This window comes from Abramis brama (assembly GCF_963993115.1).
Source record: "Abramis brama genome assembly, chromosome: 23".
Taxonomy (NCBI): Eukaryota; Metazoa; Chordata; class Actinopteri; order Cypriniformes; family Leuciscidae; genus Abramis; species Abramis brama.
In genome coordinates, this window is record NC_139985.1 from 6,769,337 (window position 1) to 6,795,616 (window position 26,280).

General features: G+C 36.6%; 2 protein-coding genes across 2 annotated transcripts; one reads left to right on the forward strand and one right to left on the reverse strand.

Moving 5' to 3' along the window:
- Positions 1 to 8,490: 8,490 nt before the first annotated feature.
- Positions 8,491 to 12,123, forward strand: chchd4a (coiled-coil-helix-coiled-coil-helix domain containing 4a). Its single transcript, XM_084101337.1, has 3 exons — positions 8,491 to 8,635; positions 9,628 to 9,726; positions 10,371 to 12,123. Exons 1-3 carry the CDS (start codon positions 8,614 to 8,616, stop codon positions 10,700 to 10,702), a joined length of 453 nt encoding a protein of 150 aa, XP_083957463.1. The 5' UTR covers positions 8,491 to 8,613; the 3' UTR covers positions 10,703 to 12,123.
- A 15-nt stretch (positions 12,124 to 12,138) lies between these two features.
- On the reverse strand, positions 12,139 to 21,105 carry LOC311074616 (netrin-4). Its single transcript, XM_084101336.1, has 10 exons — positions 20,586 to 21,105; positions 19,327 to 19,787; positions 18,006 to 18,335; positions 17,521 to 17,647; positions 16,102 to 16,290; positions 14,852 to 15,068; positions 14,511 to 14,635; positions 13,508 to 13,576; positions 13,235 to 13,405; positions 12,139 to 13,136 (listed from the first exon to the last, which is right to left on the reverse strand). Exons 1-10 carry the CDS (start codon positions 20,671 to 20,673, stop codon positions 13,000 to 13,002), a joined length of 1,914 nt encoding a protein of 637 aa, XP_083957462.1. The 5' UTR covers positions 20,674 to 21,105; the 3' UTR covers positions 12,139 to 12,999.
- Between the last annotated feature and the right edge of the window lie 5,175 nt (positions 21,106 to 26,280).

The following is a 26,280-nucleotide window of genomic DNA, read 5'->3' on the forward strand; positions in this document are numbered from 1 at the left end:
ATGACAAATAAAATTTTCCCTGATCTTCTGAAATCCTGGATAGTTCACCATCAAATGGAAATTCTATCATTAATTACTCACCCTCATGTCGTTCCAAACCTTTAAGAGATCGTTCGTCTTCTGAACACAAATGAAGATCTTTTTGATGAAATCTGAGAGCTTTCTGTCCCTCCACATACAGCTACGGAACTACCACTTTGACGCTTCAGAAAGCTCATAAAGAGATCGTAAAACTAACCCATATGAATGGTTTACGCCAAATTTTCTGAAGAGACTCGATCGCTTTATATGATGCACCGATTGAATTTAGACTTTTATTCACATATAAGCATTCATCAACGCACACATCAGTTGTGGTAAACGGAAGCTCAAGCATGTTCGCTTGACGTGCGAGAACCAATGAGGTTCATTCTCGTGTTACGCAGCACGTTTGAGCTTCAGCAGGAACCAATGAGGTTTGTTCTCGCGCGTCAAGCAGGTTCGGTTGAGCTTCTGTTTATGTCCGCTGATCAATGTTTAAATGTGAATAAAAGCCTAAATTGAATCGATAAATGATCGAGTCTCTTCTGAAAATTTGGACTAAACCGTCAAAGTGATAGTTGCTTAGCTATTAATGGAGAAGAATGGACAGAAAGCTCTCAGATTTCATCAAAAAGATCTTCACTTGTGTTCAGAAGATGAACTCTTAAAGTCTTACGGGTTTGGAACGACATGAGGGTGAGTAATCAATGACAGAATTTTCATTTTTGGGTGAACTATTCCTGTACACTATGAAAACACTTATTTTAAAGTGCAATAATACTTCACAATATTACTGTTTTTACTGTATTTTCTATCAAATCAATATAGCCTTGGTGAGCATAAGAGATTTCTTTCAAATACATTAAAAAATCTTACTGACCCCAAACTTTTGAATGTTAGTGTATATATTTCAATTTTTGCTATGTGTAAAAAACTTCACCAACACTGTAAGTGCACCCCAGTTAACCATGTTATTACCCAAAATGCCCTATTTTAAAGCAATGGTGGAAGGAGGTCAGTCTATAATCAAAATGTACACTCCTCTGTGTTTAATGGTGACGCACAACACTACTTTCCTGGGTCAGAACACACAGAACATAGACAGAGAAAGTTGCAGTGAACCCCGGTGGCTCAACACCCTCTGCTGAGAAATCCAAATCCTCTTCAAGTTCCCATTGAACTGAAGCCAGGGCACTAAAACTACAGAACCGAGCCACCCGGGGACAGACTGTTCCAAAGGGTCAGCGGGGAGGGGAAGTGAGAAGTATGTCTGTAGTGTCTAGATTTGTCTTGCACAATAAATTAAACCAGTCCAAGCGATTTCAATTAGGCCAAAGGTCAGTGCGAGTGTTAAAGGTGCTTGGCTTTTCCTGAGCTGACATAATGAAACAGAAATTGGGGTGGAACACAGTGAAGTGCTAGTCCTTTTATTATTATTATTTGACCAACAGCCTTAAAGCTATAACAGACATGAGGTAAAAGTAACAAACATTTTATTTAGATTTCATTAAAAAATGAAAAGAATAAACTAATGTGATGCTTTTTTCATCTGTTGTCAAATATTCAGGGATCCCTGAAAGAGATACAGGTGTCCAGTAGTGAAGTCTCTGCTTGCAACCCATTGTAACTAATGATCGCTTTCTGGTAAATCAATCTCTTTGGAAGCGGTGAGGATCAAATGCCTTCATGTGACTATCTCTGTTCCACAACAGTGTCCCACTTTCTCAAGGGATTTGGTGGCCTCAGAGGGACATTGGCATACATTCATTTGAGAACTGTTCCCCTTAAAAAGACCTTAACCTTTCCATTCTATGAGAATGAATCAGCCGGTTCTCAGACTAGAGGTGAACAGCACTAACACAAAGATTGATGAGCTCAGCGTTCCTCTTTGTCTTGAACTGATGGCTGTCTAGTTTGTAAGTGGGAGTGGGAAATAAAACTCAGAATTCAGCTCATTCTTCTGTGTCATTAAACTTAAATGTTAACTGTTATTCAAACTGTATTGGATTGTTTTTTTCAAGTCTGGATCACACTTTATTATAATGTTCATTATCAGTTATTATTAGTGGTGTTTGCTAAGGCAAGAATCATTACTACTGTTGCTCATAACTTAAGTCACTCTGCATTTGTGTGACATACATGAATGTTAACTCAAACCATCAACCACCTGGAACCACCCAGAACCCCATAGCAACACCCTAGCAACCACCCAAAACACCATAGCAACTGTATAGCAAAACACTGAAACCACAATAACAATCACATAGCAAAGCCCTGGAACTATGATAGCAACAACCTAGAAACCACCCAGAACACCATAGCAACCACACAGAAAACCATAGTAACCACAAACATTAGCAAAACCCTGGAACCACAAAATCAACTACATTGCAAATCCCTGGAACCACAATAACATTTACATAGAAAATCCCTGGTACTATGATAGCAACCACACAGCAACACCCTAGCAACCACCCAGAACACCATAGATGCCACACAGTAACACCCTACAGTAGCAACCACCCAAAACACCACTGCAACCACATAAAAAGCCATGGAATCACAATAACAATCACATAGCCAAGCCCTGGAACTACGATAGCAAACATAGCAACACCCTAGCAACCACAGAGCAAAGCCCTGGAACCAACCAGAACACCATAGCAACACCCTAGCAACCACCCAGAACACCACACTAACACATAGCACACATAGCAAAGGCCCTGGAACTATGAGAGTATCCACATAGCAACACCATAGCAACCACCCAAAACACCATTGCAACCACCTAGCAGACAGTTGACGGTAGTCATTGACTTCCATAGTATTTTATTTTAAGTCAATGGCTACCATCAACTGTCTGGTTACCAACATTCTTCAAAATATCTTCTTTTTAGTTTAATGTTTGATTGTCTGACCCACATTTCACATTTTATTTATTCCTTGTCTGCATGTTAGACACACTTTATTCTTTTTTTTTCTCCCTGAAAATTTAGGCAGTGCAGATTTGAACCACAAAACATGAATTATGAACCACCCAGGCCTAAATATAATGGCACATTTAAGTAATAGGGATAAACTGGACCAAAACTCACAATTGTTACCAACCAATGAGAGAAGGAGCCAAAAAGAGGTTATCTGAAGTTGACCTGTGACGCTGATTTCATCAAAGCTTATGCAGCTGTGAAGTCTAGGAGGATGTGAATGATTTAACAGGTTATGACAGACACGTCTCCCTGACAAAGATGTCATCAGTTGCCAGATGCAGCTTAAGCACAGAGAAAATAATGATGCTTGAGGACAGAAAGAGGATTAGATAATTGGTATGTGAGCGTAAACGGTGTGCTATAGATAAAATGTCACAAAACAGACTATTAATCAAGTGTTCTTGCATTTATCATGCCAAAAGTACAGCTTAAAAGTGTTATTTATGATCACATTTTACTCTCAAATAGGCTGTTGTGGAGAACCATTCATCATAAACACAATGAAAACAGGCAGTTGTTGTAAAGCCACAAAACCACAATCAATAACTCTGGATAATGGCTAGTGGTCTCTGCTAATATTTATGTCTGCCACCTGGATATCTTTCGGATTTGTCACAGCATTATGTCCTGCTTTTTGGAATAAACTGAATATTTTCTCTTTCAGACTTCCATCAGACTATTGGTGCAGACTGAAGAAAAGAACATGGAATGCCACGGGCGCTACGACTCGGGTGTAATCTATAAAATATTAGCTGACCCCATGCTGCTTCAAGACGAGAGAGAACTGAATACAGGTCATGGGGTGCATTGATTCCCTGAGTTATTTGTTTCAGGTTCATTTTTAATAAATTCCTCAACAGCCTCTGAAAGCATAAAAACTGCTACTACTGAAACTACTTTGAGAATAGATCGAATGAAGGCCTGGGTTGGCTTAAAAAAATAGAAAGAAAATTGATAGGCTTCCAAGCCCAGACTAATCTGATGGCAAGACCCAGCAATTTAATTTTTCTTGTAAAGGTTACGGAAAAGGAGACTTCATAATTATATTCGTAACTGTGGTAAAATTTCAGTGGGCAAGATAATGAAAACAAAGGCCCTGCCAAAATCAACCTCTATGAAGTATTAAAGTCATTTTCAGACCTGGTCCATAATTAAAAATATCCATATTTAACACGTTACAAAGTAAAATACTAGCTTCCGGCTAAACGAACATACGGATTCCACTTAAGCGACGTACTGCAGATATTTACGCTACGTCATGACGCACTACTTCTGACGTCACAAGTTGCACAAGTTGCACTTTCAACTTGTGCAAGTAGACTGCGTATGGCCGTTTGGCCAGAAGCTAGAATTTTACTTTGTAACGTGTTAAATATTAATATTTTTCTTACACAAACTCATCTCTTTGCTTCAGAAGGCCTTTATTAACCCCCCGGAGCCGTGTGGAGCACTTTTATGATGGATAGATGCACTTTTATGGACTTCAAAACAGAAATATCCATTCACTGCCATTATAAAGCTTGGAAGAGCCAGGACATTTTTTTTTTATACAACTCAGCTTGTATTCGTCTGAAAGAAGAATGTCATATACACATATGATGACATGAGGGTGAATCAATCATGGGCTAATTTTCATTTTTGGCTGAACTATCACACCAACTACCGTTCACACCAAGGACAATAACTATAAAGATAACGATAAAGATATATTTCTAAAAATCGTTCTCAATATTAAAGAATAGCAGAGTTCAAACCACAGCTATAACGTAAAGGCACAGAGAAACGATTTCGTTGGAATCCCTTTCAGAACGATTTTATCCAGCTGATAAAGGAAAACATTGACAGCCAATCAGAATCCATCCTGCTGTAACGAGCTCAAGCCTTTTAAAGTGACAGACAAGCTCGCGCTTAGTATAAACAGAACGATATCGTCCATATAGTTCTCTTTATAGTTATCGTTCTTGATGTGAACGGGCCTTTATTTTTAAGAGTCTATAGTGAATTTTAATGCATTTCCCCAAAAAAACAAAAGAGCCAACATGCACTACAATGATATTTCTCAATGCAAAAACAGTAGGGAATTTTTTCTCTTGAGACAAAAACAATTGTCCATCCACAACGACCTGGTTTACACTGGTTCTCTGCCCATCAGGGTCTGGATGACACTGTGGACAGATCATGAAGAATAGAACAAACAGACAGTGCATGAGGCAACGTCTGATTCAGGCTGTATGAAGAAAGGCAAAGTGTGAGATTGGCAGGCAGCCACCCACCAATCTGTGAAAATCTGCCTTAGATTGAATTTAATATTACATGATCTGAACGTTTTTATGAATTAACATCTACATACAGCCTGCACCCACACAAATAACAAAAAAAGGTCATTTGTTCAGCGAGTCGAACGCAAGTAAAACCAACATGCTATGCCCAGACTGAAGCAATTATATAAGCTTTCGGATAACCAGTCAACGAGCAACAGACCGCCTAGGGCTTCAATAAATTCAAGAATGCTCTATTTATTTTACACTCACAATATAGCTGTTTTGTAAACGAAAGCAAGGGATTTCTAGCATTAGAACTCTATAATTATCTCTCATATTCATCATATCCTAAAAGCTCCTTTATTTGATCAGACAGAGAACAATTATAGCTAAGCCGGCCACACAGACTCAGAAAAAAGTTTTAAAGGAATAGTTCAGCCAAAAATGAAAATGAAAACTTCTGATGCCGTTCCAAACCCACGTCATTTTAATTTTCCGTGTAGCACAAAATTAGATGTTCTGAAGAACTTTTATGTTGCTATTTTCCATAATAGTGGCATACAGTGACCACAGACATGTATACGTGTTTGTGTGTGTGCATTATATATATATATATATATATATATATATATATATATATATATATATATATATATATATATATATGTGTGTGTGTGTGTGTGTGTGTGTGTGTGTGTGTGTGTGTGCATATACATACATATATTTCAATTATATTTCATTGATTACATTATATTTCATTGATAATTTCAAATTACATTTTAATTTTTGTTGTGAACTAATCCTTCAAGCTGCTCTCTATCTCATAGGTAGATCGATACAGTTCCCTGACATGAACATTTCTCAAGGTTAGCAGAAGCTGCGTCACTCACAGGTCACACCACATCCACCAGCAGCACTCAATGATAAGAGAGCCTGTAAAGATGGTTGGTGTGACATAATATCCTCCCCCATGCAGATTCAATGTAGCAGCTCTACATCTCTACATCTTCAAGGCTCTAGACAAAAAAGTGACTGAAGGTCACCCACACATACTGTACACAACCCCAAGAATACTGACAGCTGCCACCAGAGGGCAAACTCCAAAAGACATTGTATAAAAGGCAATATAGCAGCCAGAGGAAACAGAATGTAGAGGCAAGGGAGAAGGGAAAGATGCATAAAGTGGATGGAAGGTGTTTTCAGTATGCTTTATCCGGGGGTTTTTTAAGAATGTGGATGTTTCTCTACTAAAGACACACTGTCACCAAGCTACACAACTGCTTAAAAGAGATGCTGCCACCTTGTGGTATGTTTGTGGTATATTTTTATGGAATATTAAAAGTATTTATTATAAACTATATGTGTGTGTGTGTGTGTGTGTGTGTGTGCGTGTGTGTGTGTGTGTGTGTGTGTGTGTGTGTGTGTGTGTGTGTAACATATACACTGCCGTTCAAAAGTTTAGGATTGGTAAGATTTTGTTTTACAAAAAAGATATTTTATGCTCACCAAGGCTGCATTTATTTGATCAAAAATACAAAAAATACAAAAAAACTGAATATTGTGAAATATTATTACAATTTAAAATAACTGTTTCTATTTTAATATATTTTTAAATGTAATTCATTCCCGTGATGCAAAGCTGAATTTTCAGCATTATTACTCCAGTCTTGAGTGTCACATGATCCTTCAGAAATCATTGACACTCTGTTGATTTGCTGTTGAAATCATTGACACTCTGTTGATTTGCTGTTGAAATCATTGACACTCTGTTGATTTGCTGCTCAAGAAACGTTTCTTTTTATCAATATATTATTATCAATGTTGAAAACAGTTTTTTGATTCTTTGATGAATAGAAAGTTCAAAAGAACAGCATTTATTTGAAATAGAAAGCTTTTGAAACATTATATACTACCGTTCAAAAGTTTGGGGTCAGTAAGAATATTACTATTTTTATTTTATTTAATAAAATAAATGCAGCCTTGATGAGCATAAGAGACTTCTTTTAAAGATCTTACCGATCCCAAACTTTTTAACGACAATGTACATACACACACACACACAAGATATACCAATAAAAATGTTTGTTTTCCTCAGTATGTTAGCACTCATCCCTGTCCTCTGTAATGAGGTATGCCATCTGAAAAACACAGGGATCTAGTTCACCTCAGGTACCTCAGTTAATTAGTAAAACACAGACTGCACACTGTTTCCTGACAAGCTGTCAGTGGAGTCTGAGGGCATGACAGTAAAATAGCTGCAACTGTTCAGTCTCCTGAGACTGGGATTCCCAAGGTAATAAAGAAGAAACTGGGCAGCCGGCACACAAAAACGGCAGAAAAGTGCATTATTATTTATTATTTTTACTACTATTATTGCTGTCTTAAAATCAAACAATTATTTGACAGATTTAGTTGTTTCTTAAACTGAGTTCTTTCTTGAACTCAGGGACCAAATAAACTCCCACACACTTTTCACACTCTCACATGGTTAGTTGCTTACTACATGGTTACTACAATGTCCAAAATACATTAATAATTTCCCCCCCTGTGAAGGTCACGGATAAATGGCATTTCCACCACGTTTTTTTTTTTTTTTTTTTTTTTATTATAAAACGGCCTACTCCTTTCTCTTGCTATTAAGGACTATGTCATACAGTCATAGCTAGCAGTATATTTGTCCTAAAAACACAAAGACACAATATTTTCTTAATTTAACAAATAAAACTTGATTTTAAATGACCCACAAGAAAGATATCCAGTGTACAAGCGACCTTTAGCTTGATTTTCCTTCGTCGTCTTCATACACCATTTCAGGCATGCTCTTCAGTGACAATGTTGCCCCCTTGTTACACAACAGATACCCAAACTTTTGGAAAAAAAAGTTTTGACTTTGGTGAAAATTATACCACAACATAACTGAGGGACAGTGTTTTTTTTGTGTGTGTGTGTGGGGGGGGGATTTCTTTTTAAAATTAATTGAATAAAGTTAACAATAAACAGCAGTTTGTGTTTATTTAACTCTAACTCCCAAACTAAAGTATGGGTATTGGACAATAATAATAATAAAACAATATAATCTGTACATATGATATAATGCATTTGAAAAGTAACAATTTTCTATTCCCTCCCTCGTCAAGGGAAGCGTTATTTCCTTCACCTTTATTTTGAAATGTCATGATGACTTTTATTTTGATACAATCCGGCTGTGACGTCACGTGGTTACTGTAGCTCGCTGCCTGCCTCCATGCTGGGGTTGATGTAACAGGCGTGTGGATTGATCATTGTACCGGTGTTTGAGTTTCATTGATCGGATAAACGGCTATCAGACGGATCTGTCAGCAGATATGTCGTACTGCAAACAGGAAGGTATGATTCAACTAAACTGGACTGTTTAAACCCATTTTATACCCATGTTTTACTGTCGTTTAGCTGTGCGGCTAGTGCTCATGCCAGCAAAAGTCACTCTCCCCAGCCATGCTTAATATCAATGAGTTATAGTAATATTTATCGGCTTCAAATAATCTTTTCAGATGTGTTCCAATGTGTCGTGCTAAACTATCCTATATTATGTGTGTACAAGTTTTGTGAAGTATTACTGGTGGAATTATAGATGAACTTGAGGCTATGATGACTGAATGACTAACGTTGTGTGTTGTGTCACCCTACATATAACAGCCGCCTGCAAGGTCATCATAATTTAAAGTACACCAAATGGTTATTTTTTAATTTAATAGTTATGGATATTTTTATGGTTATACATAATGGCTATTTTTATTTTTTCATTATGAATAGAGTGATATAAATATTTTAACAATATGAACTTCAACACACAATATCACACATTGGCACATAGATTTATAAACAAGAGATGTAAAGTTCACTCAGCTCAGTTCATGACAGTATGTGTGCTTCAGTGGTTCATTTATTCCATGTGTACAGATTGTGTTTAACTGTTTGTGGATAATTTTATAAAGTGTAATATTTTGATTTAGCAGAATTTGAATTTGCAGAATTAAAGGGGATGTTTACAATGCACATATAAATATAATGTGTGTACTATTATAGCATTTATTAATATTTAGAATTTACTCCTTTTATCTTTTCAATTTCATTTTAGCTGTCATGTGCTTTTCTAATTTTTAGTGTGTGTGTGTAAGATGATGATGATGATGAATACTTTATTCATCCCTTTCGGGAAATTCATTATATATGTGTATGTATTTTTTTAATCACAGAAAATGTTTAAGTGTTTTAAGTTAATAACACTGGTATAGAAGTCAATTAGCAGTATGTTTTTAAATAGAAAATATTCTTATAATTTTATCATTGTGTGTAATTTCATTCTTTTCTCACAATAGGTAAAGATCGCATCATATTTGTCACCAAAGAGGATCATGAAGCACCCAGTAACGCTGAGCTAATCGAAGATGACCCTAATGATCCGTATGAAGATCACGGTAAGTTTGATTTACTTAGAAAATACAAAATAATAATTACTAGGGGTGTAACGATACCCTAATTTTACGATTCGATCACGATACTGAACTCACGATACGATATTATTGCGATACTCCAAGACATATAATAAAAGGTTAAGAAAAAATGTACAGTTGATTAAATGCTAAATTTGAACATTGTGGGTGTAAATGAATAGGCTTGGAATAAATATATTCATGATTATGAACCTGAAATACAGAATTATTTTAGATGAATATGCTTGCACTCTGTCACTGGCTAGATATATTTAAAATAATGTAGGCCACTTTTTACTGGTAACATAAGACTTATAACATAAGCATTATCAGGACCCACTAATATTCCCCCATTATTATACATTATATTCAACATAATATATTGTAGTTTAATGTAGAACTGACTCTGAAAATTTTCTCACAGGGTAATTTTTATTTTGGGTGAACTATCCACAATACATATTGTCACTATCCACGATACATATTGTTGCATTTTTGTATTGCGATATATTGTGACACGATATATTGTTACACCCCTAATAATTACCATTTTGCATAGTTTAGCCTAAATATGATAATTTCTTACCTCCAGAATACTAATTTGACACTCATTTCATTTGACCCTACAGGCCTTATTCTACCTAATGGTGACATAAACTGGAACTGCCCGTGTCTGGGCGGTATGGCCAGTGGCCCTTGTGGACAGCAGTTCAAGGAAGCCTTTTCTTGTTTCCACTATAGCAAAGAGGAGGTGAAGGGGTCCGATTGTGTGGAAAACTTCCGGGGTATGCAGGAGTGTATGCAGAAATACCCCGAGCTCTACCCCCAGGAAGATGACAATGACAGCGCCCCCTCTGGTGGGGCTGATACTATACCCAGCGAATCCACTTCCACTGACTCTCTCCCTACATCCTCTCCTGATTCCGCACCAGCAGCCACAGAAAACCCAGCTGCTAGCTAATATTATCCTGGCTACATTCCCACCACACCTCACAGCAGAGACAGCTCCACTTTCGTGTATGCAGAGATCACATCTAAATACGCCACTGGATAACTACGATGCCCTCCACCTGGATGCATGATGCACAGAGATGGGGGAAGCCCTTAAACTTCAGGTTTTTTGATTAAAATTTTCAAATGACATTAACATGCACTTGAGGGACCTATAAATAATGAGTTTTGGGGATTATATGGTGAGTATGACCCCCTATGAATCATCCAGCTTTGTATTTTCTGGTTATTATTTGCTCCACAACCAAAGCTCAGCTAGTTTGACTTGTGTATGTGTACTACTACAGATCAAAGGTCGTTTGGCGGTTGTACTTTGACGACTGCGCAGTTTTGGGATGAAAATAACGAGTCCTATATACATTTCCTGTGCTGATTTTTGTTGTTGAACATGATTAAACAGATTTTTGATGAAGAAATGTTATGTTGTTGAGGTTTGAAAGCGTGTAGCCTAAAGTTGCAAGTACAAACAGTAGAGGGCGCGAGTGAGTAAACTCACCTGTCAACCGATGATACAGGATTCTGCCGTTAAAACAATTATTATGGGGAAACATCAACATCAAAATTAAGATCTTCAGTTCAGTAAGAACATGCAAATATCTGTTGTTCCAAAAACTAGTAGGTTTTGTTTAAATTAAGTATCTAACATCGAGGGATAATTCTAGATCCGTTCTCGACACATGCTATTGCTAACATTAAACAGTGTTTAAGAATTGTTCTGATATCAGATCCTTTTTGTAACCTTAAAATATGTTTAAACTCATGTGGCTTATTGATGCATTCAATTAGTGTCATAAAACTTTACAATAAGGTTTAATTTGTGAACATTAGTTAACTACATTAGTTAGCATGAACTAATAACAATGTACAATACTTCTACAGCATTTATTAATCTTGGTTGATGTTAATCTCAACATTTACATTATTAAAATCAAAAGTTGTATCTGTTAGCACTGTGAACTGAACAAAGGTTAATAAGTGCTGTAAAAATATTGGTAATTTGTTAGTTTGAGTAATTAACTAATGTTAACAAATAAGACCTTAATGTAAAGTGTTACTAGTGACATTTACGAATATGTCTGTTTTGTCACCAAGAGCGACTGTGCTTGGATTGAAATTTGTCATTCAAAGCCTTAATGTGATCATATTTGTTTTGATTAAACAATTAATCTCATCTTTTCATCTGTGATGTATCTGTTTCTGTAAAATGATTTAATAAAATAAGATACAGAGCCAAATCATGCATAAGCACTGGAAGAATTTGAATCAGTCCTTCTTACCTTTTGTTTTTCAATTGTGACATGTTTAAATGTATTTTTGAAACTGAAATGTAAGCAAAAAAGCTAATAAAATACAAAAGTGTGAATGAATGAATCACAAAAATGCCCTGCAGTCCTTGTGAGCCTATGGATTCACTGGCTCATATTTATCATTTGTCCATTCTTATATTCAAGAAACTAGTTTACAGTGTCCTTTAATGACTATAATCTAATAATCACAGAGAAATAAGTACAAAAACAGTCCAATCAGGCTCATGAATGCCATATCAATGTATGATATTCATGTACACAAGACAGACACCAAAATGAACAGTTGTTTTTGAAGAGCCTTGACCAACTTGTATGACAATTATATTTATTTTAACTGACTATTAAGTACACTTTGTCATGCGACTGCTTCATGAATCTTGCTTCTGGTAATTACCCACTTTCTATTTCAGTTGCATCCGGTGGTCATGGTACATTAAGTATCTAGCTGCCTGCTTTGGTACAATGGCATCATTTCAAGTGAGGGCTTTCAAGTTTGGGCAGTGATGTATGGAAGCTTGTTACCGCCAGAAAAAAAATAAATAATTGCGACTTTTTATTTCCCGATTCTGACTTTAATGCGCAATTGCAAGTTTATATCTCACAATTCTGACTTTTTCTCTGAATTGTGGGAGATAAACTCACAATTGTGAGCTAAAAGTATAAACTTGCAATTGTGAAAGTCGTAATTGTGGGATATAAAATCTGAATTGAGAAGAAAAAACATATTTGCAAGTTTATTTCTCACAATTCTGACTCTTTTCTCAAAATTGAGAATCATAAAATAGAATTTCAAAACAAACTCGCAATTGCAAATTATAAAGTTGGAATTCTGATGGAAAAAAGTCAGAATTGTGAGATGTGTCACAATTACCTTTTTTATTCTGTGTCGGAAACAAACTTCCATGATGTTGTGCAACTGTACATTTGGGTAAAGTTGTGCTCATAGGCAGCCCTGATGCAGTGCTTCTGTGACCTGAAAGCCCAGGATAGGGGTCCAAGGGACTACCAGACTCTGCATGGTGACCAGTAGCCTCCCTGAGTCCACTTCCTCAGGACCTGCCAGCAGATAGTTCCCACCTAAAGATGGAGACAAAACAGTGACTACTCTAATGGCAAACTTGCCTGAACCCAAGCTGTGGCCCAGATAACAGTACATACAGATAACAGTGGTGTACCTGGGTTGAGGATGGGACAGGTGCAGCCACGGCTGGTCCAAGAGAGTGGGTACAGACTGTGTGTGCCCTGGGAGAGGGGCAGTTTTCCAGAACGGAAGACCTTCCTCACCTTCACCAAGACAACAGCGTGTGTGCCTTTATCATGTGCTGACAGCACACTGGCTTTGATCACTACGGCCAACACAAACAGTCAGTTCACTCATTGTCTGTTTAGACAGCAAATGCCATCAGAATCGATTAATCGAATTATTTCATATCATGAAAAAGCCTCACCGTATGCATATTTTATCTTGCAAAGATCAGCCACACTTTTCAGCTTCTTTTCTCTACAGCTGCACTTCCCTGTGGAGAATTCACATTTAACATGTCACAGGTTCTGTACATATTGACATATTTATTCTCACAAAAACACGCTCAGCTCAAAGAAATTATATTTTCCACAAATGAAAGGAAGCCTATTTTAGGACCATTTAAGATTTAACAAGATTTAAAGCAGTCACAATATTTTAATGATAATTCAACTTTTTATTTTTACTCTATTAGTGTAAAAATAATGAGTGTAACAGAATTTGTTTTGTTATTTAAATCAATAGAAATGAATGAAAGTACAACAAATACTACCATGATTAGCATGATCATTTAAATAATATATGTAAAATAATATCATATATACAATACCATTATAATGTTACAAAAATTTCCGTTTCAAATAAATGCTGTTTGAACTTTCTATTCATTAAGGAATTCTGTAAAAATGTATCACGGTTTCTACAAAAATATTTAGCAGCACAAAATACATTAAAATAGAAAACCGTTATTTAAAATTATAATAATGTATTTTTGATCAAATAAATGCAGACTTGGTGAGCATAAGAGACTTCTCTGAATGGTATTGTATAATCATTTTGCGTTACATAAAGGATTTTTAAAATTAATTAATTAATTTATTTACTGTATTTTTCAGTATGATAACTAGAATATTGTAAATATGAAATATGAATATGAAAATAATGCCACAATGCAAAAAAAAAAAAATCTTAATAATGCTAAAATATGCTTCATTTTCCTTAAGTACAGTTTTATTTAGATTTTTGGATGAAATATGGACATTTTCTAGATAAGTTTGTGAGATTCACCCATTTACATTGCAATACATAACCATGTCAGCCTTACATTTGAATGAAAAACTTTTTTGAAAAGCCACATCTTGAAGTCACATTTCCTGCTGTGGTTTACCATGTTTCACAACAGTGTTTTGTTACTGTAGTCAGCTCACCTGTATAGTACAGTGCAGAGATAGCAAGTTCTTTAGGCCACACCCTCTCGTCCTCTTGAGGTTTAAAGGACAGTTCGGGAATTTTCCCACCAATTGGTACATTGTAAAGCTTCACACTGCCTTTGCTGTAAAAGGAAAATGATATGATCACAAAAATCTATGATACTTGACAATTCCCAGCAGATATACAATTAAAATTCTACTTGGTTTTGAGATTGAGATTTTTGGTTTTGAGATTCTTAATGCTCAATGTTGTCATTTCAAATCACAAATAAGTAAGACTTGTTATAATTTAGAACAGAAAGAATTGAAAATTTAGTTTGTGTATGCATAAGCCCGACCTGTCTAGGCAATGCCCTGTGATGGGGTCACAGGTCGAGGGGCACACACAAGGTTTGCAGCCCTCCTCTCCAAAGCCCCAGTACCCTGGTAGACAGTGGCTGCAGGTGGTGCCCCCTGCACCAGGTTTACAGTGGCACTGTCCACTTCTAGGATGGCACCATGGAGTCTCGTCGCCAAAATATATTGGCACCGAACCAACTGGGTCACACCAGCATCCTGCCACAGAAAAGAATGTTAATCAACCTTTCGTTCATTAGCTCGTCCTACTGCTTTTGAGTCACTTTAGTGGTCTGCGTCATACCGCCGCAACTAGGAGGCAATGGCATACTAAATGATTACAAAGATAACCATTTTGGGGGGAAAAAAAGGTGTTCTTTTGTTTTTTTAATGGTTAATTGTTAATGGTTGTTTATTTTATTTTAAAGGACTTTTTTTTTTCATTTTTCCTTTTGTACTGAGCTACTAATATGGTGTGGGAGTGGCATAGGTTAGTTGTCGCAACAAGCAAGAAAGTATGACAAGGAGCAGCTAAATCTCAAACCTGAGAGAATCCGCCCGTTTTAAAAAAAACGCTGAACAGAGGAGCTTCTGCTTGCAAAAAGAGAACGCGACAGAGCTTGTGATAAAACAAGAATCAACATTGGCTTGGTTTTCAGAGATGGCAGGTGAGTAAGGTATTTTATTGAACAGATATATTACCATATGTAGCTCTAACAAGAGTTCACTGTAAAGCATTATCTATTGTGAAGGCTCATTTCATTATGGTTGTTGTAGCGCTGTGCTGGAATTGTTTTTCAAGGAAGCACTGTGTCTATTAATGGGTAAAGCTACAGTAACGTCTTCAGCTAGTCAGCTTGAGATACTTTCCATCTAAACTGGTTATATCTCTTAAGCCCAGTAGTGTATATTTTATGAGCAGTAGGATAATCATATTCATCCGCAAAGAACTGAAGCACAACCAACATTTTTTTTATGTTTTTTAACCTCTAGAGATGGTCAAAAGTTACATAGTGTACCTTTAACAAATGACACCTTATTATAAAGTGTTAATGAAAAGTCATTTCAGAGGAAGAGCAAGTTATCATTGATTAAAGATTACAAATTTCTCTTTTTTTCTTACAAAGGACAACTATAAGACCATAAGAGGAATGTGCATTAATAAAATTTACAAAGTCAAATTTGATTTCAATTGAGTGCAGAACCCTTTGTTCTGTCTGTTTGTTCCTTCTCTTCTTTCTAACTGTCTTACGTGTGCAAGCATGCGGGGAGTTGAGGGGTCTGGCAGGGTGGCGGTGGTATCCAGGGCGACAGCGCTGGCACCGGCGGCCCACAGTGTTATGCTGGCAGTTGTCGCAGACGCCCCCACTACTGCCCCCTGTGGACAGCCACACTCGCTGGGAGAAGTGGCAGCTCTCTGCGTGGCTGTGACATTCACACTCTTGAGACACAGAGAACGAGAGCAACGAGAAAAAGTTAGAGGGAGAGAAAGAGACATTATGGAAGAAAGAATCATCCAAGACCTGAGAAACAATCCTTGACTTTTCAATTATCAAATTAAAATCCCTTTTAAACTCTTATTTAAGCAAAAAATAATAATAATTCTCAATAGTCCAGTTCACACATCCAATTATAAAATTAAGATATGTATCCAGCCATTTCACTCTTTTGTATTTTCCATTATTCTTAATAGCGATTCTCACTTGATTCTATTTAGTGCAATACAGACATTTTCTTATTTTTTTATATTTAGCTTTTTATTTAAAATCCTGTAATACAATGTTTTTTTATTTCATTTAAAATTTTAATAATCATAATAAAATAAGCCATTTTACTCTTTTGTAATTTCTATTATTCTTAATGGCGTTTCTAACTAGATTATCAATATTTCAAAGTAGTCATATCTTATTTATATATGCTTTATTATTTAAATTACTGTAATATGTTAATTTTTTATTTAAAATCTAGTTAACACCTCAGATTGATTTTAATCATAATAATCATAATAAAATAAGATATTATTCCAGCATTTCACTATTTAATAATTTCCATTATTCTTAACTGTGATTCTCACTAGATTCTCAATATTGCAATAGTCATTTTTTATTTATTTATTTATATATTAATTAATTGTTACTTTTTAATTTAAAATACCTTAACACATTATTATATTTTAAAACAGTACAATAATATCATGATGTAAAAATGCTTAAGTAATATATTTAAATTGCATTACAGTAATGACAATGACAATTTTAATATATTAAAATAATCATAATGGCAGGCTTTATTTTCTTTAAGCAAAATCTATTTTGTTTATGTTTATTATAAGGTATAATCGAACCTGGAGATTCTTAAAATCATAAAATGATGATGTACAAGATTTTGTAATTTTTTTATTGTTTTTTTAAACAAAAATCCTAGGGTACTCCTGGTGGTTGCCAAGGCATAGTTTATGTGGTTGTTAAGATGTTCAGATTTTTAGTGTGTTTCTATGGTGTTCTGGATTAACCACCCATGGTATTGTGGTTTTAAGATATGTATCGGATCCCTCCTGCATTAGAAAGTAAAAAAATATATAAAAAAGACCTTTCATAGCACAATTTCCTTTCCATTTTCAAGGATTAAAGGAATTTAAGGCTAAATCAGCCGGTACAGTAAACGCACTCACTCTGGCATGGGTTGCTCTCCCCACTGCTTCCATTGGCTGCTCTCCAGGGCTGGTCGTTGTAGAGCGGGGCACACCTCTCGCAGTGATCGCCCGCTGTGTGGTGGGTACACACACACTTGCCAGACACCTGCGCTCCAGAGAAATGAATCACTTTCAGTTGCTGCCCATTCAAGCCCCACAAAACCTTATAAAAATACATTTAACAGGCCACTTCCTATTCTCCTAACTACCGGGTGAGTGCGCATACACCCTCAAGTATGCATCCAGACAATATTTCATGGTGGGGCGAATGTAAGAACGATATTAGCTTGAGATATGGGCACTACAAAGGCAAATTCAGGTAGGGCCGACATGGAACCAATGGACAAACCCATTTAGGGCCCGTACCTCAAGCCCATAACATGCTTACATCGATCGGCCCCATCGTGAAAAGTGGCTGCGATGTTCTTTGTCCCAAAAATCACTAACAAAACAGACACACTTACCACATTATTGGGTTGCAGGCTGTCTTGTCCTTCATTTTCAAGAAGGCAATGTTCAGCATGGCCATAACACAAACACGTCCCTTTAGCCAAAAGAGAGTACACAGCAAATGGGGTTGAATCCAGGGGATCAGAACTGGGTGTGGGAGAAGTCAGCATCCTACTGTGAATTGTGGGTAAAAAGGGCGGGACGCTCCGCTGCCCCTTCGAGACGGGACACTGTTGAGATTTTAAAAGCTGTATTCGTAAGTTAGTTACTGTCAGACGGGATAGCGCCTCAGGACTGTAGGGATCGACAATCCCACTTCCCAATCCAATGGATCGGAATATGATCTATAAAAGAATTAGAAACAAATGATGATGTGATGCATTGTCATATTTCAAAAAGCATCAGACAGAACTGAGATTTAAATTCACCATAGTTGTACTCGAATGGGGGAATATTTGGTGATTTTGTTTTAAGTAAACGTAAGAATAACTTTTATATTGTTACAGTTTTGTTTTTGTTTTTACAATCGCTCTAGCATTTCTCAGTACTTGGGTCACTTTTTCTCACAGTTCTTCTTACCAACTTTCAGCTTGGCACAGCAGTTCATTTTACATTCAAAATGCCTTAAAACTCCAAAAACATATCACATGTCTCGAATCAACTCATTCTTCCATAACTAGCACAGGTTTTCACCCAACAAACACACTTGTCACTCATAAAACAATGACCTCAAAACACTAACAACAGGTAGCATTACACAATGATTTCTTTTGTAAAATATCTTTACAAAACAAGAATGACACCTCTCTTCTACTAAATTCACTGCAGTGTGTGTTACATTGTCCAAGTTTACATTACAGTCCAAGTTGTCCCCTTTTTGAATGAAAGACTAACACCTGTGTAGATGTTCGTCTACATCTAATATTTTTCAAAGTATTTCCTTTTTTAGATTTAGAATATATTTAAATATGGTATGACTGCAGAAATATAGTAAATTGAGATCATATTCAGTTTTGTATTATGTTAGAATTTGAACATAAGTTTAACCATTTTGAGCAGTTTTGAAAAGAGTATGTAAACATGTACAAATTGGCCTGTAGGTAAAGTTTTGGGGGTGTTACTTTTAATTTGAAAAAAAGTAGTCACTGAATGCATTTTGTGCCAAAGCAATTGAACATTTTCCACAGTTTTGCCCATGTAATCTGCTTTTGTGCTCACTGTGTAAAGAGTTTTGAAAAAGTGACCGAAGCATTGAAAATCCTTCATATTTAAACCTGCTGAAGCATTTAAAAATTATGTTTTGTGGTACTTTGGAGACCTTATTTCCTTCCTCACCTCTCCTCGGCTGCACGGGACCGCGTTGGAATATCTGGAAGTGCAGACAGCTCCTGCTTGACTTACATCATCAGGAAGCCCGAACATCTCAGTGCAGTTCCTGGCAAACAGCTTTAGTGTCACCCAGGTCTGGCCGAAGTCCTGTGAGCTTTCCAACCTCATAGCAGCAGGACGCGGAGAACGGAACAACATCACAACGTGACTCATGCAGAACCGTGTCTCCAAGTCAAGACGGATTTCTTCCTTTTCTCCAGTGGCCGCCGCTGAGCCCCACCAGGTATCTGGATGAATAAACGGGTCATCGGCCATGAGGGCAGGAGGATGAAGCTCTGCTAGACAGCGTGGCTGGTTTGGCAGGCAGGAAGAGCTATTAGTGCAGCAGCTAGTCAGCGTGAGAAGGGTCCTGCCACTGGCCAAGTTACCCATAGGAGGGCTGCAAGCACGACCAACACATCTGGACTCTGTGTAAAAGAGACAACATGCATTGCACATACATTCACAAATGAATCATGCATTGCAAACTTTCATGTTGATGAACTGAAATGCACCATTTTTGAACACTGAACTTCTGTAAACACTACAGTCAGGTTCTGGCATGTCACAAACCAATGTTTGACAACCTGAGCCTTTAATGAACCTCACAGTTTGGGCTTTCACAAAAGCTGTGCCATTTCTCCTGCAAAGATTGCAGCACTGCAACAATAGTTAGGTGTGACAAGAAAAGTGAAAGAAAAGTTGAATATCATTTAAGAAAGCTATAATTAAGAATACATTAAAAGTGTCAGTATAAAAATGGATGTTATCATGTCATGAAAATATGAAATATTACACAGCTTAAGCTTTAAATAAACACTAAATGCATAAAAATGAAAACCAGATCTCACACTAAGTTTATACATCTGACAATTTGATAATTATTACAAGGAGAAGTCTAGTAATTCCTTCTAGTAAAAGGGATCCTTCTTCCCACGAAATGAAAAAGCAATATAGTTAAGTTTATCATAATTCTCTTTCGACATCTGTTTAAAATCATTTAAATTTTTTATTAATTTACACATCATTATATAATCCTTAATCAGTGTATGAACATATATGAAAATAAAATATATTAATCAAAGTTTAAGGACAGACAAGAAAAAGATGATAGATAGATAGATAGATAGATAGATAGATAGATAGATAGATAGATAGATAGATAGATAGATAGATAGATAGATAGATAGATAGATCATATGTTGTACCAGATTTCTTTCACTCACCTGTGAAGCCCTGCAGGAATCCAGGAAACAAGACCATTGCGCACTTCAATATCACCATCACAAACTGAGGATTCCAAAGGGGTTTCATGTTTAGCAGTGTGTGTAAAGGCAGGTTAGTTATCCATAGTTAGAAGATGCATGTCCCAGTGCATGGTCAGTTGAGTTTGGAGCGATCCCCTTCACTGTCCGTTTGGAAACAGAGTTTGCATGAAAAGTTGCATGAAATCCAGCCGCTGGTAATCCATTTCCACAGCGAGTCAGTAAAACAACTTTTCTGATGGTGGTGGTGATCTGGGATGCACCTGTTCAAACGGCAAGCGGCTCATTCCTTTAATATTGTTGTTTTTGCGATTGATCAGATGACGAGTGAACTGTTGTCTTTTCTGTGTTCGGACATGACAGTCCTTTCAAACTGAAGGCAAAACTGACACGCAGATCACTTTGGTAATAGCAGTGTGTTGCGTCTCTGCGTAATGGGCAGCGTTGTTCCAGCTTCCCAAGAGCACAGATGAATGACTGTGATCCACTGGCCTGAATCTGAAGCATTGAAAGGTTGAAAAGGAGCACTCTACTGCCCCACTGTGGAACGCTAAACTATAGTGCAGTTCCCTGCCTACTTGATGACATTTTTGTTCACTGTACCAGACATGTTTTCTCAGTACCTTTGTGATTCATGCCACTGAACGTCCTATATCGGAAAGAGGCATCCTGGGCTTTTCTGTGATACCAAATGATAACAGAAAAGGAAAGGGATATAGTTTAACCAGAAATGAAAATGATGACATTATTTACTCACCCTTGTTAGTCCACACAGCCATACAGCGAAAATTCATTTGCTGAAACTTTTGATATATTTCTTTTTCACGTTTTTTCTGGGTCTTTTGCTTGGGGATTCTGAAGGTTGGAGTATGAAAGATTCCTGAGGCTGGAGAGCAAAGTTAATGTGATCCAGCCACATGGAGAATTCCAGAAACGCTATATATATATGCCATCACCAAAACCTGCTCACCTTAATGGGGTGAGAGATGTTACTTTATGTGCCTTTTCCTCCTGGATTTGAACTACAGTAGTATGGGCACTTTGATGTTTCATTCAAGGAAAATTTAAATACATACAAAAATATATATGTGGACTACTATAGAAGGATGTGACATGAAGAGATACAGCACTATGAATGTTTATGTCTGCATTGTGGTTAATGAAATCATAACTCAACTTAAAGGAGGAGGTTATGAATATTACATGTAGTTCACAGAACTGAACCGTTTCAGAGTTTGAGCTTTGAGTGTTAAGACGCAAACCTAATGGAAATGAATTTGGTTAAAGATCAGGATAACCTTCAGCCTTTGACATAATCAGATGGCACAGTCTAGTAACAAATTATTCATGGAGTTAAAGTGAAAATGTAAAATATCAGTTAACCTTTCCTTTCAAGAGTTTCACCATGAACAAAGGACAAAAATCCCCCTAGTGGTGTCATCATGGCTGAATGTGTCACTTTGCCAACTTGTCCTGCCTGTTTCTTGCCCAATTTACATTAAAACAGATGTTGGGTTCACTTTATACTCATAAACTATACATAAAAATTCTCAAAGACAAAAATAAAAACTCATTAAGCCTCAATTAAATTTTCTACATCATTGTTGTAAAAACCAATAAAACTGTTGTTCACAAATTATTTGGAAAAAAATACAATGATCTTATTATGTTTTACACAACATATAGGCTACATCAGAGGTTAATGGGCATATTTATTCATAAGTTGATAAATAAAGAGTCATGCCAGCTGAAAGGGAGGGTATTGTGCTAATGGGAAAATGTATTTCAAAGCCATACATGAATTTAGACAAAAAACGTTCAAATTAAGTCTTTGGTTTTATGGTAGAGCATTTTGAGGCAAAGTTTAATTGTAGTTGCGTAAAAGCTGTTTACAATATGTGCAAATTACAGCAAGTCCTCTTTTGAACTTAACTAGGCCCTTAGAGTTACCTTCAGCTGTCTACATGAATAAATGAATGGGGAAAAAAACAATCCCACCTAACACACATAAACACCAAATCTGTTCAAATGTAATTGAAAATACATTTTCCAACACATCATGTTCAGTTGTTGCAGAAGGGATCATTTGGAAGCAATAGGCATCTAACTAACACACAAATAAACATAGCCTTTAGTATACTTTAGTATTGAATAAAAATTAGAAAGACAAAGAAAAAATATGCAAAGATTAATTTAAAGGTACACTTACTTTTGGGTTTCTAGCAGTTAAAAAACAAAACTGCATGCATTTTGCGGAAGAACATTATTTTGGTTGTGCTTCAGCTCTGCAGACTCATACTGTCTATGTGCAGACTGCGGATGAATATGACCCTTTACTCTCGTTTTATTACAAGCTCTGTTGCATTCTCTTTTTGCCAGCAGACTTTCCTCTGTTGTTCTGTGTTTTTTTATAACGGGCGATTCCCCGGAGGCTCAAGAATTAGCTGCTCCATGTCAAACTTTCTAGCTCGTTGTGATGATAACTAACTAATGCTACTCCCACACCATACATGCGTCAAAGTAGCCGGAACAACTTTTCTCTGTTTACGGATATGACGAGTCACATTATGCACGCGAGTGAAAACCATCCCGATGGGACTAAAATAGTAACACTTATAATAGGCTTACCATAGTGAGTCAGGGTAAGACAAAAATACGTTTTGGATGAAGAATTGATGATGTATCGATCATTTAAATAAAAATAAAAATAATTAAAAAAAAATCAATTTTGTTGGGTTAGTTCACCCAAAAATGAAAATTCTGTCATCATTTACTCACACCCCATGTAGTTCCAAAACCGTAAGACTTTTGTTCATTTTCTAAACACAAATTAAGATCTTTTTGATGAAAGCTACGTAACTATCACTTTGACGCTTCAAAAAGTTCATAAAGAGATTTCAGATTTCTTCAAAAAGATCTTAATTTGTGTTCCGAAGATGAACGAAAGTCTTTCAGGTTTGGAACGACATGAACTATGATACTTTGGAACGACATGAGGGAGTAATTAATGACAAAATTTTCATGTTTGGATGAACTATCCCTTTCATTTAATTTTGTTTAATGTTTATACATTCAATTTTACATTTATGTGTTTTAAATAATATAGAATGCGTAGTTGTGTCTAGACTGCTGGTGTAGTTTAAACAGTGTCAGCCTGTGCATGAACACTCACTGCACATTAATTCTTGCTTTTTGAATCCTCTCATCTTTGCCATGAGTTTAATTTTACATCTTCCATTCCTATATATCTGCTCTATATTAATTTTCCTCCCCCATTCTCATATCCTACATATATCTCTTCATGCTTTCATTCCCCTTCCTGACAGTCACTACAGCGGCTGGCTGCACTCCAGGTCATAAAAAAGCTCAGAAAGCAGACCTTCATCTCCAAACCTCATATTATTCCGGCTGTGGGCCTTTCTGTCGCCCTGCAGACTGCATGAGCAATAACTATCTTTATTGGGGATCACGTTAATCCTATTGATGGTGAATTAGCTGTGAGCTATTAATATTTATTACTTGCAGATGTGAAAAATGGATGAATCTATTATTTTAAGAAGGTTTGATTTAGAACTGTCAACTATTCTGACAGAATCAAAGCATGATTTGACATCATATTAATTGTGTGTCTGCCTTTAAAGTGTGTTTTAAGTCTTATAGCGTAATGGAGGAAAAAATTACAGCCGAAAACATTCAACTTAATTATTTTTTTCTCTCTTATGTTTGTCAGCAGCGTTCTGATACATAATTGATATTGTGCAGACAGAGAAACCTCATTCTAATATCCCTCTTGCTGACTTCATACATGGTCAAATCTAACCAGATGTCATTGCATAATTCAAAAGTTAACTGTGTGGGGTTCCTCTGGCTGTTCCCATGGTCTTTTTTGTGGCCATTACAAATTGGGGATAAAACAGCAACTTCAGTGTCTAGCTTGCATTTTGTAAGCGTGTCGGGGATGTCTGGTCTACTGGATGACCCTTAGGCTGTCAGTGTAGCACACCTTATATCCACTGGCTGAGTGCATGCCAAAAACAGGAAGAGGTGGTCTATGCCTGGAATTAGAAACAACCATTCCCACCTTGAAATAAATAATGACACATAGTTGCGGTTCCTATTCAGATGTTATGAAAGAAAGAACATTTTCGATAGTGAAGCCTCTCCTCCATTGACATCCATTAAAAATACAGCCTTTCCATTTTCTCATTGCTAACAGCCATTGTCTCCGTTCCTGCATACCGGCTAAGGTTGCAGGGTTATTTGTGTAGTGCACATGTCAGTATAAAGGTCAAAGGTGAATCATAGATTGTTGTTTCCCACCGTGTGTTAATGTAATATGGCAACCCTGCCATAAATGACAGATACCATATTCATTACAGGAATTTCCATCATCCGACCAACGACCATCAGATCCAAGATGGCTAAGAGAATTTGGCACGTTCAGGCACTTAGCTTAGATGATTGTTTCTCCAGCACTAGCACTGGATAATGAAAAACACTTTGTAATAAGGGATGTTTGAAATTAGGCACATCAGAACATCTGTGTGTATCCCACAGTTGTATTCATTGAGGTTGAATGAGGAATTTTAATAGACAGAATCTGCTTTGTGTCATATTGGTTGTGTGTGTGTTTTTTTAAGCCTTTGTAGCTTAAAAAAAGAGAAAATTTGACAAGAAAGTACTGTTTCAGTCTTGTTTAATTCATGTTTAATTCAATGTGTTACTTACTGGTTGGTGAGTAATTATTTGTGAAACTTACTAGCAATTTTTGAGTGAAAATTTTTTCTACACCAAATTTTTAACATTGACACTTGTTGCAAAACTATGAAAGTCCATTTCCACCAGATAAAAAATAAATAAATGATATGTCAAAATTATAAGATAAAAAAGTCATAACTATGTCATAAATGTAGCCTATTATTATTGCATGAAGTCAAAATGGAGAATCAAATATCTTTGTGAGCATGTGTGTTTTTGTATATGCATCTCGCTGTGGTTGTAGGCTTGTGGTGGTCTTTGTATGCAAACATTTGTGCGTGTGTTTGTGGTATGTGTGTGAGAGAGTGTCACAACATGTGAATGTCTTTATACACAGGTAATAGGTTTAAATTGCAGCGTGTTGCTTTGATCTGTGAGAATGAATGACTGAGATTAAGTTGTCAGGCCGGGCTCTGATAGAGGCCAGATGAACGGCTGTGACAGTCCAGCAGAGCCCCTGTGGAACATGTAGGAAGATTGCCAAAGCAATTGTGTGATTACATGCATGCGTGCATGTCTCCAGGGTAGCTAACGTTTGAGTCTATTGTGCATTTAGACAACCTTTCCATGCAGTAGCTCATGTCAGCGTTTACATGTGAATGAGAGCGCACGCAAGTGTATATTTGTGTATGACGAGATTTGTTGCACATAAACACTCGCAGATGTGCCAGTGTTCCAAATCCATTTAATTTCAACATTATTAGGTCTTAAGAAGCAGGAATGAGAGGAATTTTAAGAGGGTGGTTTTGATTGAAGAGGTTTGTGCCTGATTGGTAGTGCCCCGTTGCACTGACGCAGCTGAAACCACATTTTATTCGAGCGGAGTAAAGCTTCCCACACATATGGAGGTCTGTATAAACACGCACAGACACACACACCCCACATCCTTCATAGGGGT

What these genes read in the sequence shown, in the direction of transcription:
- chchd4a (XM_084101337.1), top strand. Translation starts at nt 8,614, where the DNA reads ATGTCGTACTGCAAACAGGAAG. An exon ending in GTCGTACTGCAAACAGGAAG is followed by an intron (nt 8,636 to 9,627) that starts GTATGATTCAAC and finishes TTCTCACAATAG; the next exon opens with GTAAAGATCGCATCATATTT. An exon ending in TGATCCGTATGAAGATCACG is followed by an intron (nt 9,727 to 10,370) that starts GTAAGTTTGATT and finishes TTGACCCTACAG; the next exon opens with GCCTTATTCTACCTAATGGT.
- LOC311074616 (XM_084101336.1), bottom strand. Translation starts at nt 20,673, where the DNA reads ATGAAACCCCTTTGGAATCCTCAGTTTGTGATGGTGATATTGAAGTGC. An exon ending in ATTCCTGCAGGGCTTCACAG is followed by an intron (nt 19,788 to 20,585) that starts GTGAGTGAAAGA and finishes TCTTTTACACAG; the next exon opens with AGTCCAGATGTGTTGGTCGT. An exon ending in GCCTGCAACCCAATAATGTG is followed by an intron (nt 17,648 to 18,005) that starts GTAAGTGTGTCT and finishes TCTGGAGCGCAG; the next exon opens with GTGTCTGGCAAGTGTGTGTG.